At 41.2% G+C, this 17563-nt stretch overlaps 2 protein-coding genes across 4 annotated transcripts in view; both read right to left on the reverse strand.

The window, feature by feature from the left end:
- LOC112267566 (copine-9) overlaps positions 1-6931 on the reverse strand; it is a 193635-nt gene extending 186704 nt beyond the window's left edge. The window contains exon 1 of the mRNA XM_042305298.1: positions 6882-6931. Coding sequence (XP_042161232.1) covers positions 6882-6931 — 50 coding nt within the window. The remainder of the gene's footprint in view (positions 1-6881) is intronic.
- Positions 6932-7470: 539 nt separating this feature from the next.
- The window catches only part of mtmr14 (myotubularin related protein 14), a 50244-nt gene continuing 40151 nt past the window's right edge, over positions 7471-17563 (reverse strand). Inside the window, exons 18-19 of one of the 3 annotated variants that reach the window (XM_024445765.2) lie at positions 12169-12333; positions 7471-10980 (exon numbers count right to left, since the gene is read on the reverse strand). In XM_024445765.2, coding sequence (XP_024301533.1) covers positions 10800-10980; positions 12169-12333 — 346 coding nt within the window. In that variant the 3' untranslated portion in view covers positions 7471-10799. Of the gene's footprint in view, positions 10981-12168; positions 12334-12382; positions 13328-17563 lie in introns of those variants that run through there. The other 2 variants (XM_024445769.2, XM_024445772.2) reach the window with 2 other exon arrangements.

Consider the following 17563-nt stretch of genomic DNA (forward strand, 5'->3'; position numbering starts at 1 on the left):
CAAGCTTCCTGCCATTCAGGAACTATGTAATAGGCGGTGTAAGAAGAAGTCCCCAAAAATTGTCGAAGACTCCAGTCACCCAAGTCATAGACTGTTCTTTCTATTACCACACGGCAAGCCGTAACGGCGCGCCAAGGCTTGGTCCAAAAGGCTCCTTAACAACTTCTACTATTTACATTGACACCCCCCCCCCTCCTTTGTTTTTACACTGCTGCTACTTGCTGTTTATGATGAGCTTGATGCTCCTTTCAATAAATATTGAGGGTCTTATTCTGTTGACATAATGATCGATGCTTGGCTGCCTTTGACAAATGAACATATTCTAGCACTGTATCTGCAAGCTGTTGGCTAGAGCACATTTGCCAAAACCATCTTGGTTTTCGATTTTGAGATTTTTAATTTTTAAATGTTTACATTAAATGCATTATGAAATAATGACATTAAAGTGATTCTCTGTCAAGTCCACATTGGGTGGACATCAATATTAAATAATTTCATTCTTTAAAGTCATCATCTCCTCTCTGCTCAGGCAGTGGCAACCAGCCAGACAAATGTGTGTATATATATATATATATATATATATGCTCACTATACTGTACTGTTAGTCATCCTATATGTCGCAGAGCTGTCTGACGAAATAATTGTAATAGTTATTTAAAGTAGCATACTTTAATGAACTGTCTCCATCCTCTCTTTGTTGTGTTGTGTATATTCCTCTCTCATGTGGTATATGCATCTGTCTGTATCAAAACTAGCATAGCAGGCATGAAAGTTTCCTTCTCTGTCTGGGATGGAAAATCAGGCTTAATGGATTATGCTCATTGTAGTTAATTAAGATGTTTCTGAGCTGAACTAGGTTGAATATTTGCCTAACTCCCTTCAGCCCAGCACCCCATATAGTTCTCGACTTGATTTCTCTTGTGAATGATTTGATTTATCTCAAGAGAAACACCCGGTTGGGCAAAAAAACAAAAAACTTTATAGAATTTAAAACAATAAATATATACAGACAAAATACAACAGACAGATGAACACAAATATCAATGACATCACATGTTACCACCACATCCATCTCCAGTGCTTGTAAAACTATGCCATACCTCAAATTGCACTATTCAGTTTTTCTGTCGCCCACACATTTTCAATATTTAAATAATAATGCATTTGATCCATTCAATGTCTTAAATATGGAGGATCATTTGATTTCCAGCTACGACAAAAGGTTTTCCAAAATGATTCATGAGAAAAGTATGGTCCAACCCATTGAGTATCTCACTGCACCCTCATATGCCATGTCTTCAAATATGCAAATAGACAGATATATGTTAAAACAAATTAGACAGATTAAAAGTACATTTACATTGTAAAACTTCTAACAGACAACTTTCTAACTGTGCCCATAACTTTGACTTTATAGCACTCCCAGAAGGCATGAATTATTGAGTCACTGTTCATTTTACACTTAAGACATGACTCTGCCATTGTGCTGTAGAATTTGTGAATTTTGTCACTTGTATAATACATTCTATACATTAGTTTAGCATACATTTACGTTAACTGTATTTTAGTCAGTTATGTACCAACACTCCCTCCATCTTGGGCCTATATCAGTTATTTTTAAGTCTTGGTTCCAATAGTTTATATTGTTTTCTAAGAGATTGTCAGTTGGATAGGCTCTCTGCAAGGTTTTGTATATCTTACCGATCATATGAACATCATTTTCTGACTCGAATAGCATTCCCTCAATATTGCTATGTCCTAAAGATTTCAGATAGAAAATGTAAGTTGCGTCTATTTGAAAATGTCTACATTGGTCAGTTCAAATGGCTTTTTAATTGTCATGGAAATAATTGTATTTCCTATTACAAAGTAATTTATGGTTTCTATGCCTTTAGTTTTCCATGTGGACCAATTTATCGGTTCATTTTGAAAAGAGATCTAAGGATTGTTCCATAGGGTTGTGTTTTTAGGGTGTGATATTGGTTATATTGTCATGGTGTTCTTAACTAAGAAGTTGTTCATGTTCTTCGCTTTATCTTTTGAAAACAGACATGTGCAAAGATTCTGGGGATGTGCATGGGCATCTTCAAAATGTACCCATTGTTCCTCTTTAGTGCATTTAACAGTATGTCGCAAGTAAAAGCAATTCCATGTCTGAAGGGTTAAACAACCCTCAGACTTAGGGAGATGTAAAACATATAATTTAATTATATGCATTTTATTTGCCCATATAAGATCTGTTATGACCGAGTATACTTTATTTAAAAAACGTCTTCAGTGGGGTAATTTCCTATTGCCATTTCATTTATTTTTTCACTTTTATATCCTTAGGTTTTATAATATTCAGAAAATATTTTTTAAAAAGGGGGCATTGAGTTTTCAATATTAGTCAGGTATATCAGTATATCGTCTGTAGATATTCATGTTTATCAACACCCATACCTGTTAAGTTTGGATCCTGTCAAATGATTTCTGCAAGTGGTTCAAATGCCAATGCAAACAGGAGGGGAGAGAGAGGACATCCCTGACTTGTGCCCCTTTCCAAAGCAATTTCATCAGATAATGGATTATTTGTGTATATTTTTTCATTAGGATATTTCTATATTTTTATGAAATGCAAAATTTCAGCTGGAAAGTTGAAGGCTTACAAAGTTTTGAATAGAAAAGGCCATTCAAGATGGTCAAAAGCTTGCTCTTTCAGCATCAACAGCCATTATTGATAAATCTACATCTTGTTTTTTAGCATATTGTATTATACTGAAACATGTTCTTGTATTTGTTTGTGTCTATTTTTAATAAACCCTGTTTGATTAATATGTATCAAGTCTGGTAAGACTTTTGCCATTCTGTTGCTTATTAGTTTTGTTATTTTATTATCACAATTTATTACATTTATGCAGGGGTATTCTGCAGGGGACTCTCCATATTTTCCTGGTTTTAAAACTGAAGTAACTGTTTGATACATGGAACTCTGAAGCACTGAATTGATTGACATGTTTGTTGTTATTTGAGTAAATAGGTGTGCTTCTTGTCTCAGAATGTCAATAAAATTATTTTGGGAAAGCCATCCATACCTGGTGCCTTTCTCCACACAAATGCTTTAACAGTGTCTAATATTTATTTTGGGGTGATAAATTTTTTTGTGATCATTTTTTGTCTGCTTATATTTGCTTAAGGGTTATTAAGTTTAAGAAAACTGTAGCATCAGTCCAAATGTTTAATTCTGATTTAAATAGATTTTAATATAAGTTTTTTAAATTGTTATTAATAGCGTTGTTGTTTCTAATTAAAGCATTTGTATCCTTCTCTTTCAAAATCATCTTCTATTATTGCTTGAATTCTATGTAAAAACACCAGATTTGCCACTGGGGGGATATACAATGATATCAATGTGTATTTTTCTCCATGTAATATATAATTCAACATTAGAAAACGACCTTCTTGGTCAGTGTGCTGGGATATATGGGAGAAGAGTGTATTCTTATTTATCAGGATGCGGCAAATCTATGCTGTTACTACAGTGGGTGGCAGTATAGGCCTCTCCAGTATAGGCCTCTCCAGCTCCTCTTTAAATATAACATTTAAAATTGTTTTAAGTGTAACTCTTGCAGGAAAACCATATCCGCTGACAATCTCTTTAAATGTTCAAGTACCTTGTGCTTTTTTCCCCCATCATGGAACCCGTGCACATTCCATGTAATAAGTTGGATTTTGTTGGCCTTGTAAAGAAACAACATTACCTTTGTCTGTTCCAATCTATCATTGAAGAACCAGACAAAACATTTTAGCATACATGTCATGAGGGCCTCGAACATCCCTGCCCACCCAAACCAAGCTTGTCCCAACCTCCCATCTTTCCCACCCTCCCTCTCATACACCCTTACACCAATCCTTTTTTTCACACCATATACAATCTTATACAAACGAACAACAATTTACAGATGCACACAAACAATGAATACATCTCATCTGCCCAGACCCGCATGCTCACACCCCCATCTCGAGTGCCTGCATTATTGTTTGCCACTTGGCCTGAAATTGTATCAATTTGTGTTAATGATGGCGGATTGATTGATTTCCACGTTTTATGGTATACATTTTTTCAAGATGTGTGATGAGAAGAGAATCGTTCAGCCTATTGGGTATATCACTACACCCCCATATGCCATTTCTTGAAATATACAGATGGATTAAAATTAAGTTTACATTGTAATACTTCGGGCAGCCAACTTTCTAGCTCCGCCCATAATTTGCGGACATTATAGAATTCCCAGAAAGCATGGATTATTGAGCCATCCATACGTCAATATACTCATCCATTCACATACAGCCTATACCCTATGCATTAACATACCCATTCTCTCCCGCCCTCCTACAAATATTCATATTCACCCTCTCTCACATACCCATTCATATACACGCACACATACAGTGCCTTCAGAAATTATTCAGACCCCTTGACTTTGCCAAATTTTGTTACGTTACAGCTTTATTCTAAAATGGATGAAATAATAAAATATCCACAGCAATCTTACTCACATTACTTCATAATGACAAAGTGAATACAGGTTTTTAGAAATGTTTGCAAATGTATTAAAAATTACATAAGTATTCAGACCCTTTGCTATGAGACTTGAAATTTAGCTCAGGTGCATCCTGTCTCCATTTATCATTCTTGAGATGTTTCTACAAATTGATTGGAGTCCATCTGTGGGAAATTCAATTGATTGGATATGATTTCAAAAGCCACAGACATGTCTATTTGAGGTCCCACAGTTGACAGTGCATGTCAGAGAAAAAACCAATCCATGAGGTCGAAGGAATTGTCCGTAGAGCTCTGAGACAGGATTGTGTCGAGGCACAAATCTGGCGAAGGGTACCAAAACATTTCTGCAAGGTCCCCAATTCTTAAATGGAAGATGTTTGGAACCACCAAGACTCTTCCTAGAGCTGGCCAACCGGCCAAAGTGAGCAATCGGGGGCGAAGCACCTTGGTCAGGGAGTTGACCAAGAGCAAGATAGTCACTCTGACAGAGCTCCAGAGTTCATCTGTGGAGATGGGAGAACCTTCCAGAAGGACAAACAAATATGCAGCACTCCACCAAGCAGGCCTTTATGGTAGAGTGGCCAGACGGAAGCCACTCCTCAGTAAAAAAGAACATAACAGCCCACTTGGAGTTCACCAAAAGGCACCTTAAGACTCTCAGACAATGATAACCCAAATTGAACTCTTTGGACTGAATGCCCAGTGTCACGCCTGGAGAAAACCTGGCACCCATCCCTATGGTGAAGCATGGTGGTGGCAGATTCATCCTGTGGGGATGTTTTTCAGCGGCAGGGACTGGAAGTCTAGTCAGGATCGAGGCAAACATGAACAGAGCAAAGTTCAGAGAGATCTTGATGAAATATGCTGTGATCAAGGCAAAGGGTTGCTATTTGAAGAATCTCAAATCTAAAATATATTTTGATTTGTTTAACACTTTTTTGGTTACTACATATGTGTTATTTCATAGTTTTGATGTCTTTGGTAATATTCTACATGTAGAAAATAGTAAAAAATAAATAAAACCCTTGAATGAGTAGGTGTTCTGAAACTTTTGACTGGTAATGTATATGATTAACGTTACTGAGAATAATTCTGAAATGTCGATAAGTGTCCCTTTTTCTCTCTCCATGTCGTTGGGTAAAATGTCATATTGTGTGAGTCCACTAGGGACCTTTTGTCTCTTATATTAAGTGTGTGTATTCTATTTTTTTTGTTAGCTCGTAAATAAATAATTAACCCAATTTGTGTAGTACTGAATAATGACCAAGGCTGGGTTTTTTGCAGATGCAAGGAGTATACGATGTTCAGAATGATGCATATGATGAGGTAATGATTAATAAGATGACTGTCTTTCGATAAAATAGATACAGTGGCTTGTGAAAGTATTCCCCCCTTGGCATTTTTCCTATTTTGTTGCCTTACAACCTGGAATTAAAATGGATTTTTGGGGGGTTTGTATCATTTTATGCCTACCACTTTGAAGATGCAAAATATTTTTTATTGTGAAACAAACAAGAAATAAGACACAAAAACTGAAAGCTTGAGTGTGCATAACTATTCACCCCCCCAAGTCAATAATTTGAAGAACCACCTTTTCCAGCAATTACAGCTGCAAGTCTCTTGGAGTATGTCTCTATAAGCTTGGCAAATCAAGCCACTGGGATTTTTGCCTTTTCTTCAAGGCAAAAATGCTCCAGCTCCTTCAAGTTGGATGGGTTCCGCTGGTGTATAGCAATATTTAAGTCATACCACAGATTCTCAATTGGATTGAGGTCTGGGCTTTGACTAGGCCATTCCAAGACATTTAAATGTTTTCCCTTAAACCACTCCAGTGTTGCTTTAGCAGTATGCTTAGGGTCATTGTCCTGCTGGAAAGTAAACCTCCATCCCAGTCTCAAATCTCTGGAAGACTGAAACAGGTTTCCCCTCAAGAATTTCCCTGTATTTAGCGCTATCAATTCTGACACGTTTCCCAGTCCCTGCCGATGAAAAACATCCCAACAGCATGATGCTGCCACCACCATTTTTTTCTTTAAGCAATGGATTTTTTTCTGGCCACTCTTCTGTAAAGCCCAGCTCTGTGGAGTGTATGGCTTAAAGTGGTCCTATGGACAGATACTCCAATCTCCGCTGTGGAGCTTTGCAGCTCCTTCAGGGCTGCAAAGGGGGCTCTTTGTTGCCTCTCTGCTTTAATGCCCTCCTTGCCTGGTTTTGGTGGGCGGCCCTCTCTTGGCAGGTTTATTGTGGTGCCATATTCTTTAAAATTGTTTTTAATGGTGCTCTGTGGGATGTACAACGTTTTTGATATTTTTTATAACCCAACCCTGATCTGTACTTCTCCACAATTTTGTCCCTGCCCTGTTTGGAGAACTCCTTGGTCTTCATGGTGCCCCTTGCTTAATGGTGCTGCAGGCCTTTCAGAACAGAACTTAGATCATATATATATATATATATATATAAAATCTCTCTCATGTGGCAATTAAAAGTCCACCTGTGTGCAATCTAAGTAATTGTGAGAGTTCTGAAGGTAATTGGTTGCACCAGATCTTTTTTAGGGGCTTCAAAGGGAAAGTGTACAAAAGCACGCACCACTTTTCCATTTTGTAATTTTTAAAGTTATTTTAAGTTTCACTTCCCCAATTGACTATTTTGTGTATGTCCATTACATGAAATCCAAATCCATTTAAAATTACAGGTTGTAATGTAACAAAATAGGAAAAATGACAATGGGGATGAATACTTTTGCAAGGCACTGTATACATGTACCTTAGAGTTTAATTCTGGAAATGGTAACTCCAAGCAATTTCTTCCGTGGTGTCCCAAATCATAATGAGTTAATTGTTACCTGATTAATTTAAATCAGGAATGAAGGAAGTCAACACTTATAAAGCCTAAAATATAAGACCAATGATTCAGGGTAGAAATGATTGTACATACATTTTATTTGTTTTTCTTTATTCATAATAACCACCTGCATATCAATTCACCTTTCTCAATGTAGCCCATTCTCTCTGGCGAGAATTAAGAGCAATTTAAAACAAAAAAAAACAAAAAAATTACTTAAATGACTCAACTCGAAGATGTCTGTGTAAAGAGATTGACACGTCAATAAGGAAGATGAGTGCAATGCAGCATTTCTGTAAAATCAAAAGAAAATAGTCATACTAAAATGGAAGGTTAATTTAGGAAACATGTATCCATGTACTGTATATTCCACTAGTTTCAATTAGTTGGGGGAAATTACATGCAAAAACATGGATGAGTTGAACAATCACGTGAGGTGCTTGCGTAATCCTGAAGGTAAATAATGTACCCAGTGAAAAGTGTGAACTGAAAGGAATGTATCAACTGCAAATTGTCTAGGGGCTCTGGGCCTTTTGCCTACAAACAGGGACCTAGGAATAGACCCAAGTGTCACCAATGTATCCTACCATGGACATGCCGGTTTTCAATAATTTCTCTGGTGTGGTAAATCATATCGAAGTTTGATAACAGGATGCGATGTAGTTCAAATGTTTCTGCTAAATCGTCTCTGAAATTCTTCCAGATGGGTTATGTTCAGGAAAGGTGAGGAGGGCCCAAAGTAGTTTCCTTTCTTTGATTTCAAAGGATTGGACAAGTGAAAGAAAGTCACCAGGTAAGCTTCCAACAAAGTAGACTGTTGGAAGATCCAGTGAGACAGAGAATGTACAAATGAGTTAAAACCAGATGTCCCAATACTACATCAATCTGCACACTGATTGACAAGTGAGAGTACTCTATAAAAAAAGGGTAACTTCTCACACCGATATTCCTGAACCTTCACCCCATCTCCTCTTAAACCCAACTGATTACAGAAAGATCTCACAGACTTTGCAGAAACAATATTGTACATTATGATCAATTGCCGTTGACCATAGACAAACATTATTGAATAAAGACTGAAAAAATATAAATCATTTGGCATTCAAGTGATTGAAGGATTAAGCCATTAGCTTGCCTTTCAACTGACCAATGCTGTGTTTTAAAGTGTAGTAGCTAGCTCTTAGTTGTGGATTCTCACAAAGCATTTAAAAAACAGCAAGCTCTTTAAATGTATAAGAAACAGAAATTACTTTGGAAAAAAAGGTTAAAAAAAAAAAGGGTGAATCTCTTCCACTGCTACCGCTGAAAAGGCACAAAAAAAGGTCCTGAGGTACAGTACAGCAGCTGTCAAAACCATTTGGCGTTGCAAACAAGCTAAACAAATCACAGTAAGTGCTGCCTCAAATAAATCTTTCAACGCAATGGCGCCACAACACTGCCATTTTCCTGCATAAACGCTACCTCCTCCGTGGTCACGTTCCAGGACCGACTACATTGCAGTCGTGCTGCATGCATCAACCAACTTAGCAGACGGCCATCAGATTGCTATATCAAATAATGCGGTTAGCTGTATTTTAAAAACCTATCCAGGCGTTGTGAGATCTGGCAGGTAACCGCGATGTAGTTGGTCTGGAATGCAGCCAAAGACTTGTCCACGTGATCTGAAAGGCCAATTGTTCAGTGGCAGTTAACTAATCCAAAGTAGGCCCCAAGTTCACTTGTTCATGCAGCAATAGAGCGCTTTTAAGTCACAGAAAGAGATGTGTTCCAGGCTGCTTATATTGCAGTCGCGCTGCTCACATCAACCAATGGTTCTGTGCCATGTCTTTCATATTGCTAGAGGAGATCATGCAGTAAGTGAATATGTTTAACACGTATCCATGTGTTGGGAGATCTGGCTACTGCAATGTAGTCAGCCTGGAACGAGGCCATAAACTTACGTACAGCAATAACAAAGACCGAAAGCGGTGTGGCTTGGAGCCGTCATGTTACAAAACTGAAAGACAAAGGTTGAGATGAAGTGACTGACCGTATGAATAGCTGTCAGAAGTGGGCTCAAATATAAGCACCTTAAAAAGACCTAACACAGCCCAGCAATGGGACTGGCTTCTCCTGGATTGCGGTCTTCAGCACCAGTAATGATGGTGTAGCTTGATCCCAGATTGGTTCCCGCAACAACCATAGGAATCAGCAAGAGAGCACAAACAGATCTGGGACCGGTCTAATGGTGTGTGTGCGGTTTAAATCAATTTAAAACATAGGAAGACCGTATAAAAAATGTTTTGTATGGCGACAATGCTAAACTGATCTTTGCTTTAAGTCTGCACATAAGTGACTTATCTGACTACAAGTTTGATTATTCAAGATAACTAACCAATTGTAAAAAAAAAATCAGCTAAAGGTTTGCACTGATGGTGTTTTAGGATTCAACATATTACATTCTACAAAATAAAGCTACATCCAGCTTGACACTTTTCTACGCCGAATTAAGTTATAAAAAGAAACATCTGTTGTTCTGTTGCCCTGACACACTTGACTCGTGCTGTTTGTATGTAAACCACAGTATCCACTACAATGATATGGTTTATGCTTCCGCTTGATTCAGCACTGAATAGCAGCTTTCATGAGTTCAGTCGCTGAAGAAAAGAGAAGGGTGGTCTCCTCCATTTAGGACGATCAGCACGTTGAATCCCAAATAATTATTTTAAAAACAGAAAAGGAAGAACTCCACATAAAAAGGTGTCCATGTAAAAAGTCCTTTGTACTCTGACCACGTTCTTAGCACCAACCAAAGATAAATGACAAGTTGTTCTAAACCATGCTGCACATTTTTTATACAATGGCCAGCTGTCCCTTTTTGATACTGTGGCTGGCTTTGTTATCCCCCCCGAACCACTCCCTGAATTGACAAAAAATGTGCAACAAACAAAAAAAAGGCAAAAGTCCAGAGAATAAGTTGGAAGGCATGAATAAAAAAAAAATTAAAAATGGAAAGAGATTTTTTTTTTAAATCCGGGTTTGATAGATATCTATAAAAATGTTTTTTTAAAGACGCTTCAGCACCTGGATAGAGTAGAGAAATTTGCACTTTTTATTTTATTAAAGTCCATACGAAACAGGATGTGGCTTTCCCCGACAAAATGAACGCTGATCGTGGATCGCATTTCAACCACAAGGTCTTACAGGACGGGGTTAAGCGGAAGGGAGGTGAAGGAGGGGGAGGGGACCATATTCACAAAGCGCCTAGGAGGGTAGATCTAGAATCAGGTCATGCCTGCCGATATGATTGTATTCATTTTGATCGAAGAGGAAAAACTGATCCTAGATCAGAACTCTTACTCAGACGCTTTATGAATACGATAACTACGGGCCCAGATTTCACATTTGCAGTGGATGACCTAATCCTAGATCAGATGATGCTGTTGGTGCCCCGGAGGCCAACGCCACGGGCAAACTGCTCCAGAAGGCCTGTGATGGCGCCGGAGGGGCTGGGCGCGCTGGACTTGAGCCCCACGGTGGAGCTGTAGGCTGCAAGGAACACCTCCCTCACCGCCTCCAGACGAACCTGACGCTCCGAGGGGGACGGGCACCTGGGAGAGAGAGGGAGGAGTGAAAGAGAGAGATGGGGAAAAAAACAAGTTAGAGACAGGAGAGGGAAGACCAGATGAAAATAAATAAAGGACAGGGAACTGGCGAGAGAAGAGGCTCCACCAATTAGTTATGACAGAAGGACAGTGTACTTCTAATCTGAGCAATCCCAGACTGCACACTTCCTTCCTCTATTCCTCCTCCGCTGTTCCCCCTCTCCCCTTCAAATCAAGAAAGAGAGATGTAATTTGCCCATGCCGCCTTGTTCTCGGGACACACTCAATTTGGCAGCCAGATCAAAATGGAAATGGAAAGGTGTCCCCCCACTGGGAAGAGAGGCAGTCTGGAGAAGAAAAAAAATGAATGAAAAAGAAACTCTCTCATTCCCCTCTTTCAGTTGTACTTAAACCTCCAGTTCGCAGGGGACAGAGAATGATGAAGCAAATATTCCGTACCATAGTCTGACACACCCCCTCCCAAGATACAGTACACACACAGACACAGAGAGAGAGCAACAACTCAGGCCATCGGTGTGTATATACGAAGACTGCCTAAACAGTCTGCCGAACACTGTTGTGTCTCTGTGTGTCTACACTTGCACATACCAGGTACCCACGCACACATCCTACAGAACAGACTCTTTCTCTGCTTTGTCACTCAAACACACCCCAACTCTATCCAACCCTGCAGGTGTGACACACACACACACAACGGTGGACCAGCCCAACAGGAGGCCCCAGCCCCCGCCCACTGAGCCCTGCCACCGCCTTCTCTTCCACAAAGAAATGGGGGAGAGAAAGGAGGTGAATAAATAAGGGAGAAAGGCAGAGAAGGAGGTAAAGAGAGAGAAAGATATTCCTGAGGGTTAGAGGTGTGCGTAGCAGGGGTCCGATTCTCGACCACTACGCCGAAGGGTACTCGTACATTCCCCCTCGTGAATTTAAAGGAACACACTGGTGTGGGAAATATGGTGATAACTCCCTCCAGCCATGCTTGCACCAATCCAATGCACGGGGGGGTGGGGGTGAACGAGTGCACACTTCCGGGAGAAAGGTCGAGAATCAGAATGCGATCCGTGTGTGCTTCCCAAATGGCACCCTATTCCCTACATAGCCCACCGAACCCCGGTCAAAAGTAGTGCACTACATAGGGGATTGTGTGCTATTTTGTGACGCAGCCCGTAGACTCACATGCGTCCGCTGGGCCCCTCGTCCTGGAAGCTAAAGGGGAGGGGCGAGTCGTTGGCGGCGGCGACCTGTCCATGGTCGTGGATGGAGCCGCAGCCCGACACGAGCTGCCAGCTGCCGTAGTCCATGGAGAGGGAGGAGCCGGATTGGGCGTACTCCGCCGCCAGCCTGGCCAGAGTAGAGAGGGAGATGCAGAGAAAGAGTGGAAAAAGAGAATGGAGAGAGCAGGGAATGCAACGAATACAGAGAGAGGAAAGTGAAAGAGCCAAAGGAGAGAGGGGGGGGAAATAAGGAAATTCAATTGGGAGAAGTGAGAGACGAGAGAATCCAGCCGTGAGCTGTGAGGTCAGTGGGAGGGGGGGGCTTCACGGCACGGTGTCGCGACCTCGGTGGCAAAAGTCAAAGGTCAAGGTACAACACTCACGTCAATTCAACCCAGAACTAGAATAATACCCTCAGGGGGAATTAACAGTGCAAGTCAACAAGCACAGAAACGTCATATGGATATTACACATACGGCATACCCCAATGTCAGTGGAATGACAATGAATGGAGTTTGAACCAACTACCAAAACACCCACACCTTCCATTGTCATGCAAATTGACCAAACGAACAAGGAGCTCTGGAGTAAAGGAGCTATACTAATAAACCAGTGAGAGACACACAGGACTGTTACAGTGACTGTATTACCGCCACACCGGCGGTCATGAGTCATGACGAAAGTCAAAATCCATGTGACCGTTTAGTCACGGTAATTAGGCTTCTTCAAGCTCTGATGCTGCTGGTCATTAGTAGCCTTCCAAACTTGCTTCCTGCCTAGTACTCAGCACTATTGTCCCTCTAAAAATCACTCGGACATCAATGCAAATGTAATCGAAAATCTAAATAAAAACACTTCATGCGAGCCTATGAGCCAACATTTCCATAGGCTATGCCATTAGGTGAGAAAACAGAGTTGATGGCCTCTTAAAAAGAGGATCCCATCAGCTTTCTATGGGCTAGGCCACCTATATTTATTTATCAACTTTCCTAATATTAAGCACATTGCTTCACTTTACAAACAGGAGTATAGCCTACCTGGCATGAAAATGAACCATGGGAAAAGTGTCCTCCATTTGAATATTAAGTGGGTAGATTACATGCATTTTTCCCCCCGTGCCCCTGTTGAGACAGGTACATGATAATGGTCCATTCTAAATCAAAATTAATTTCACACATTATTTAGTATAAATAAAGACAACATTAAGAATATTCTGATGGGTGACAATATTAGCCCCTCACTTGTGAATGTCCAGCTTGTGCAGGAAGGCAAGAAACAGGGCATACCTTTTTTTTTTGGCGAATTTTCAAATCATAGTCGCACACCTCATGTATCCTAGCCCACATGCCTATATTTTGATAAGGTTTGTATCACAACTAGTGGTCAAATAACTTATTAAAATTAAGCACATTAATCCGCTTCACAAGGGGTGTAGCGCCTAACTAGCATACATATGCAGGACGTGAGTTAAGTTTGGGGAAGATCCTTTTCACCATAAAAATGCACCTTTATAATAAAGTACTACATGCATAATCGTATTTGCCATCACTTTCGATAAGTGTTTTCCCGCTAATTCGTTGCATTTTGGAACCTTCGCACTTAGAGCTTACTGCCATGTGTGTATTGCTGCGATTATAATGCGGGGGAAAAAAATAAATCAGCCGTGTTGTATTCATTTGGGATCTATCGCATCCCACAACTGTCCCAGAATATGTTTGGAATATTTATTTCTTGCACAGAAGGACAAATTGACCAATAGAATAAGTCAACTTTTGTACTATGGGGGATAGTAGACTGACATAGGCTAGTGCTTTTGCTATTCGTTGTTGGCTGACAATAAGAAAGCTAAATGGGGACAGATCTAACATCTTCAATATGCGGCAAGGAATTCGATAAGAGGAATGCTTGCATCCCCGATGTGTCCGTCTTCATTCCCTTGTAGCCTACTTCTTAGCTGAAACACCTGAGAGAAGGAACCGATCACGTGATGGGTATTGGCTACGTCTGAGCGAGCCATGTGGGTGAGAGGTGCTTCAGAGCACAGCAGCTGGCAGAAGGGAATTATAATGAGGCTATTCTATTCAGCAAAAGGCATGCAGATTTTTAGGGAGCATTACGGCCACACAAGAGGGATGCCCCTGGGAAATTCGAGGTCTGGTGAGAATATTATCAAGTGCTTGCCAAATTGTGAATGAGAGACTGATGAAGTGTGTGCAGCTTGAAACTTTTTTCAAATCATCATTAGAGTTCTATCATGTAGCCTTAGAATGTATAAAACATCAAAACATACAATCCAATGTTTGAGTCACAACTACAGTTGCATAAATAACTAAATTAAGCAAAAAGGAGGACCTGTTTCTTTGTTAACTGCTCAACACAGAATAGCCACATGTGCGCATTTTCTTTGAAATCGTTGAGAAAATATACTTTTATATTTTATTAAGCCATGTTCAACTGTATTCTTCATAGTATAAAATACAAATAATGCCATGGAATTCTAAGCAATTCTTGTCCGCTAAATGAATTAGTGTAGCCCACAGTCATATTACAGTCATATCAGGGCTTAACATAAGTACATCAGTGTTCTTCTGAAAGAGACTACAGTTTGTCTAAAAATACAACAAATTTTATTTGTCACATACATGGTTAGCAGATGTTGTTAAAGAGTGCAGTGAAATGCTTGTGCTTCTAGTTCTGACCATGCAGTAATATCTAACAAGTAATCTAACAATTCCATAACAACTACCTTATACACACACACACACAAGTGTAAAGGAATGAATAAGAATATGTATATTAAACTATATGAATGAGTGATGGCCGAACAGCATAGGCAAGATGCAGTAGATGGTATAGAGTACATTATATACATATGAGAAGAGTAATGTAGGGTATGTAAACATTATATAAAGTGGCATTGTTTTAAGTGCGACTTTTCCATTGTTAAAGTGGCTAGAGTTGAGTCTGTGTTTTGGCAGCAGCCACAAGTGATGGCTGTTTAACAGTCTGATGGCCTTGAGATTGAAGCTGTTTTTCAGTCTCTCTGTCCCCGCTTTGATGCACCTGTACTGACCTCTCCTTCAAGATGATAGCAGGGTGAACAGGCAGTGGCTCAGGTGGTTGTTGCTCCTTGATCTTTTTGGCCTTCCTGTGACATCGGCTGGTGTAGGTGTCCTGGAGGGGAGGTAGTTTGCCCCGGGTGATTCGTTGTGCAGACCTCTACCCTCTGGAGAGCCTTAGGGTTATGGGCAGAGCAGTTGTCGTACCAGGCGGTGATACAGCCCGACAGGATGCTCTCGATTGTGCATCTGTAAAGCTTTGTGAGTGTTTTCAGTGACAAGCTGAATTTCTTCAGCCTCCTGAGGTTGAAGAGGCGCTGCTGCGCCTTATTCACCACGCTGTCTGTGTGGGTGGACCATTTCAGTTTGTCTGTATGTGTACACCGAGGAACTTAAAAAAAAAAAAAAATTTTTTTATTTTTAAAATTCCACCCTCTCCACTACCGTCCCGTCAATGTGGATAGGGGGCTGCTCCCTCTACTGTTTCCTGAAGTCCACAATCAACTCCTTTGTTTTGTTGACATTGAGTGTGAAGTTATTTTCTTGACACCACATTCCGAGGGCCCTCACCTCCTCCCTGTAGGCCGTCTCGTCATTGTTGGTAATCAAGCCTATCACTGTAGTGTCGTCTGCAAACTTGATGATTGAGTTGGAGGCGTGCATGGCCACGCAGTCATGGTGAACAGGGAGTACAGGAGAGGGCTGAGAATGCACCCTTGTGGGGCCCCAGTGTTGAGGATCAGCAGGGTGGAGATGTTACCTACCCTCACCACCTGGGGGCGGCCCGTCAGGAAGTCCAGGACCCAGTTGCACAGGGCGGGGTCGAGACCCAGGGTCTCAAACTTAATGATGAGTTTGGAGGGTAGTATGGTGTTAAATGCTGAGCTGTCGTCGATGAACAGCATTCTTACATAGGTATTCCTCTTGTCCAGATGGGTTAGGCAGTGTGCAGTGTGATCGCGTTGTCTGTGGACCTATTGGGGCGGTAAGCAAATTGGAGTGGGTCTAGGGTGTCAGGAAAGGGTGGAGGTGATATGATCCTTGACTAGTCTCTCAAAGCACTTCATGATGACGGAAGTGAATGCTTGTCATTTGGCTCAGTTACCTTAGCTTTCTTGGGAACAGGAACAATGGTGGCCCTCTTGAAGCATTTGGGAACAGCAGACAGGGATAAGGATTGATTGAATATGTCCGTAAACACACCAGCCAGCTGGTCTGCGCATGCTCTGAGGATGCGGCTGGGGATGGCCTTTAACACATTTAAATGTTTTACTCACGTTGGCTGCAGTGAAGGAGAGGCCGCAGGTTTTGGTAGCGGGATTTATTGTGATGGTATAGGCTATATTACATGGATTTATTAGAATTTTTAAAATGTAGATGTTCCAAAGTTCTGAATCAGTAGCTTGTAGGCTATGCGTGGAAGCCAGGAGATGCTAAATGTGTTTATATTAATTAACGTTAAATTACAGTGAGACCATCCGTTTTTTTTTTTTACCCCCTTTTGTGGTATCCAATTGTTAGTAGTTACCATCTTGTCTCATCGCTACAACTCCCGTACGGGCTCGGGAGAGACGAAGGTCAAAAGCCATGTGTCCTCCGAAACACAACCCAACCAAGCCGCACTGCTTCTTAACACAGTGCGCAACCAACCCGGAAGCCAGCTGCACCAATGTGTCGGAGGAAACACCATGCACCTGGCGAACTGGTTAGCGTTCACTGCGCCCGGCCCGCCACAGGAGTCGCTAGTGCGCGATGAGACAAGGATATCCCTACCGGCCAAACCCTCCCTAACCCGGACGACGCTAGGCCAATTGTGCGCCGCCCCACGGTCCTCCCGGTTGCGACAGAGCGTGGGCGTGAACCCAGAGTCTCTGGTGGCACAGCTAGCACTGCGATGCAATGCCCTAGACCACTGCGCCACCAGAGCGGCAGTTTTTTGCTCGACAATCACCAACTGACAAAATATCATGACCGCCACAGCCCTAGACACACATACACGTATACAGAGAAGGGTATAATCAAGCTGTACTGTGAGACCAACAGTCTCACACATTCTACTGAAAACACAGCCTCACCAGGGGATGCGTGTATTTGTGCTTGTGTTCTCTAACAAACCAAAATAAACCGCCAACTTCAGCATGCCACCAACCTTTTTCTGCCTTTTCTTTATATCTGAAAGGTGTTGTCGGTATCAAAGACTAAACCTTTATTTCCTTCAACTGACCTAGTCATGATTGCTGTAAAGGTCTGCCTACAGCTTGTAGCCGTAGTGCTGAGGCGGCATTGGCACACATTAAA

Source organism: Oncorhynchus tshawytscha, linkage group LG02 (assembly GCF_018296145.1).
Source record: "Oncorhynchus tshawytscha isolate Ot180627B linkage group LG02, Otsh_v2.0, whole genome shotgun sequence".
Classification (NCBI taxonomy): domain Eukaryota; kingdom Metazoa; phylum Chordata; class Actinopteri; order Salmoniformes; family Salmonidae; genus Oncorhynchus; species Oncorhynchus tshawytscha.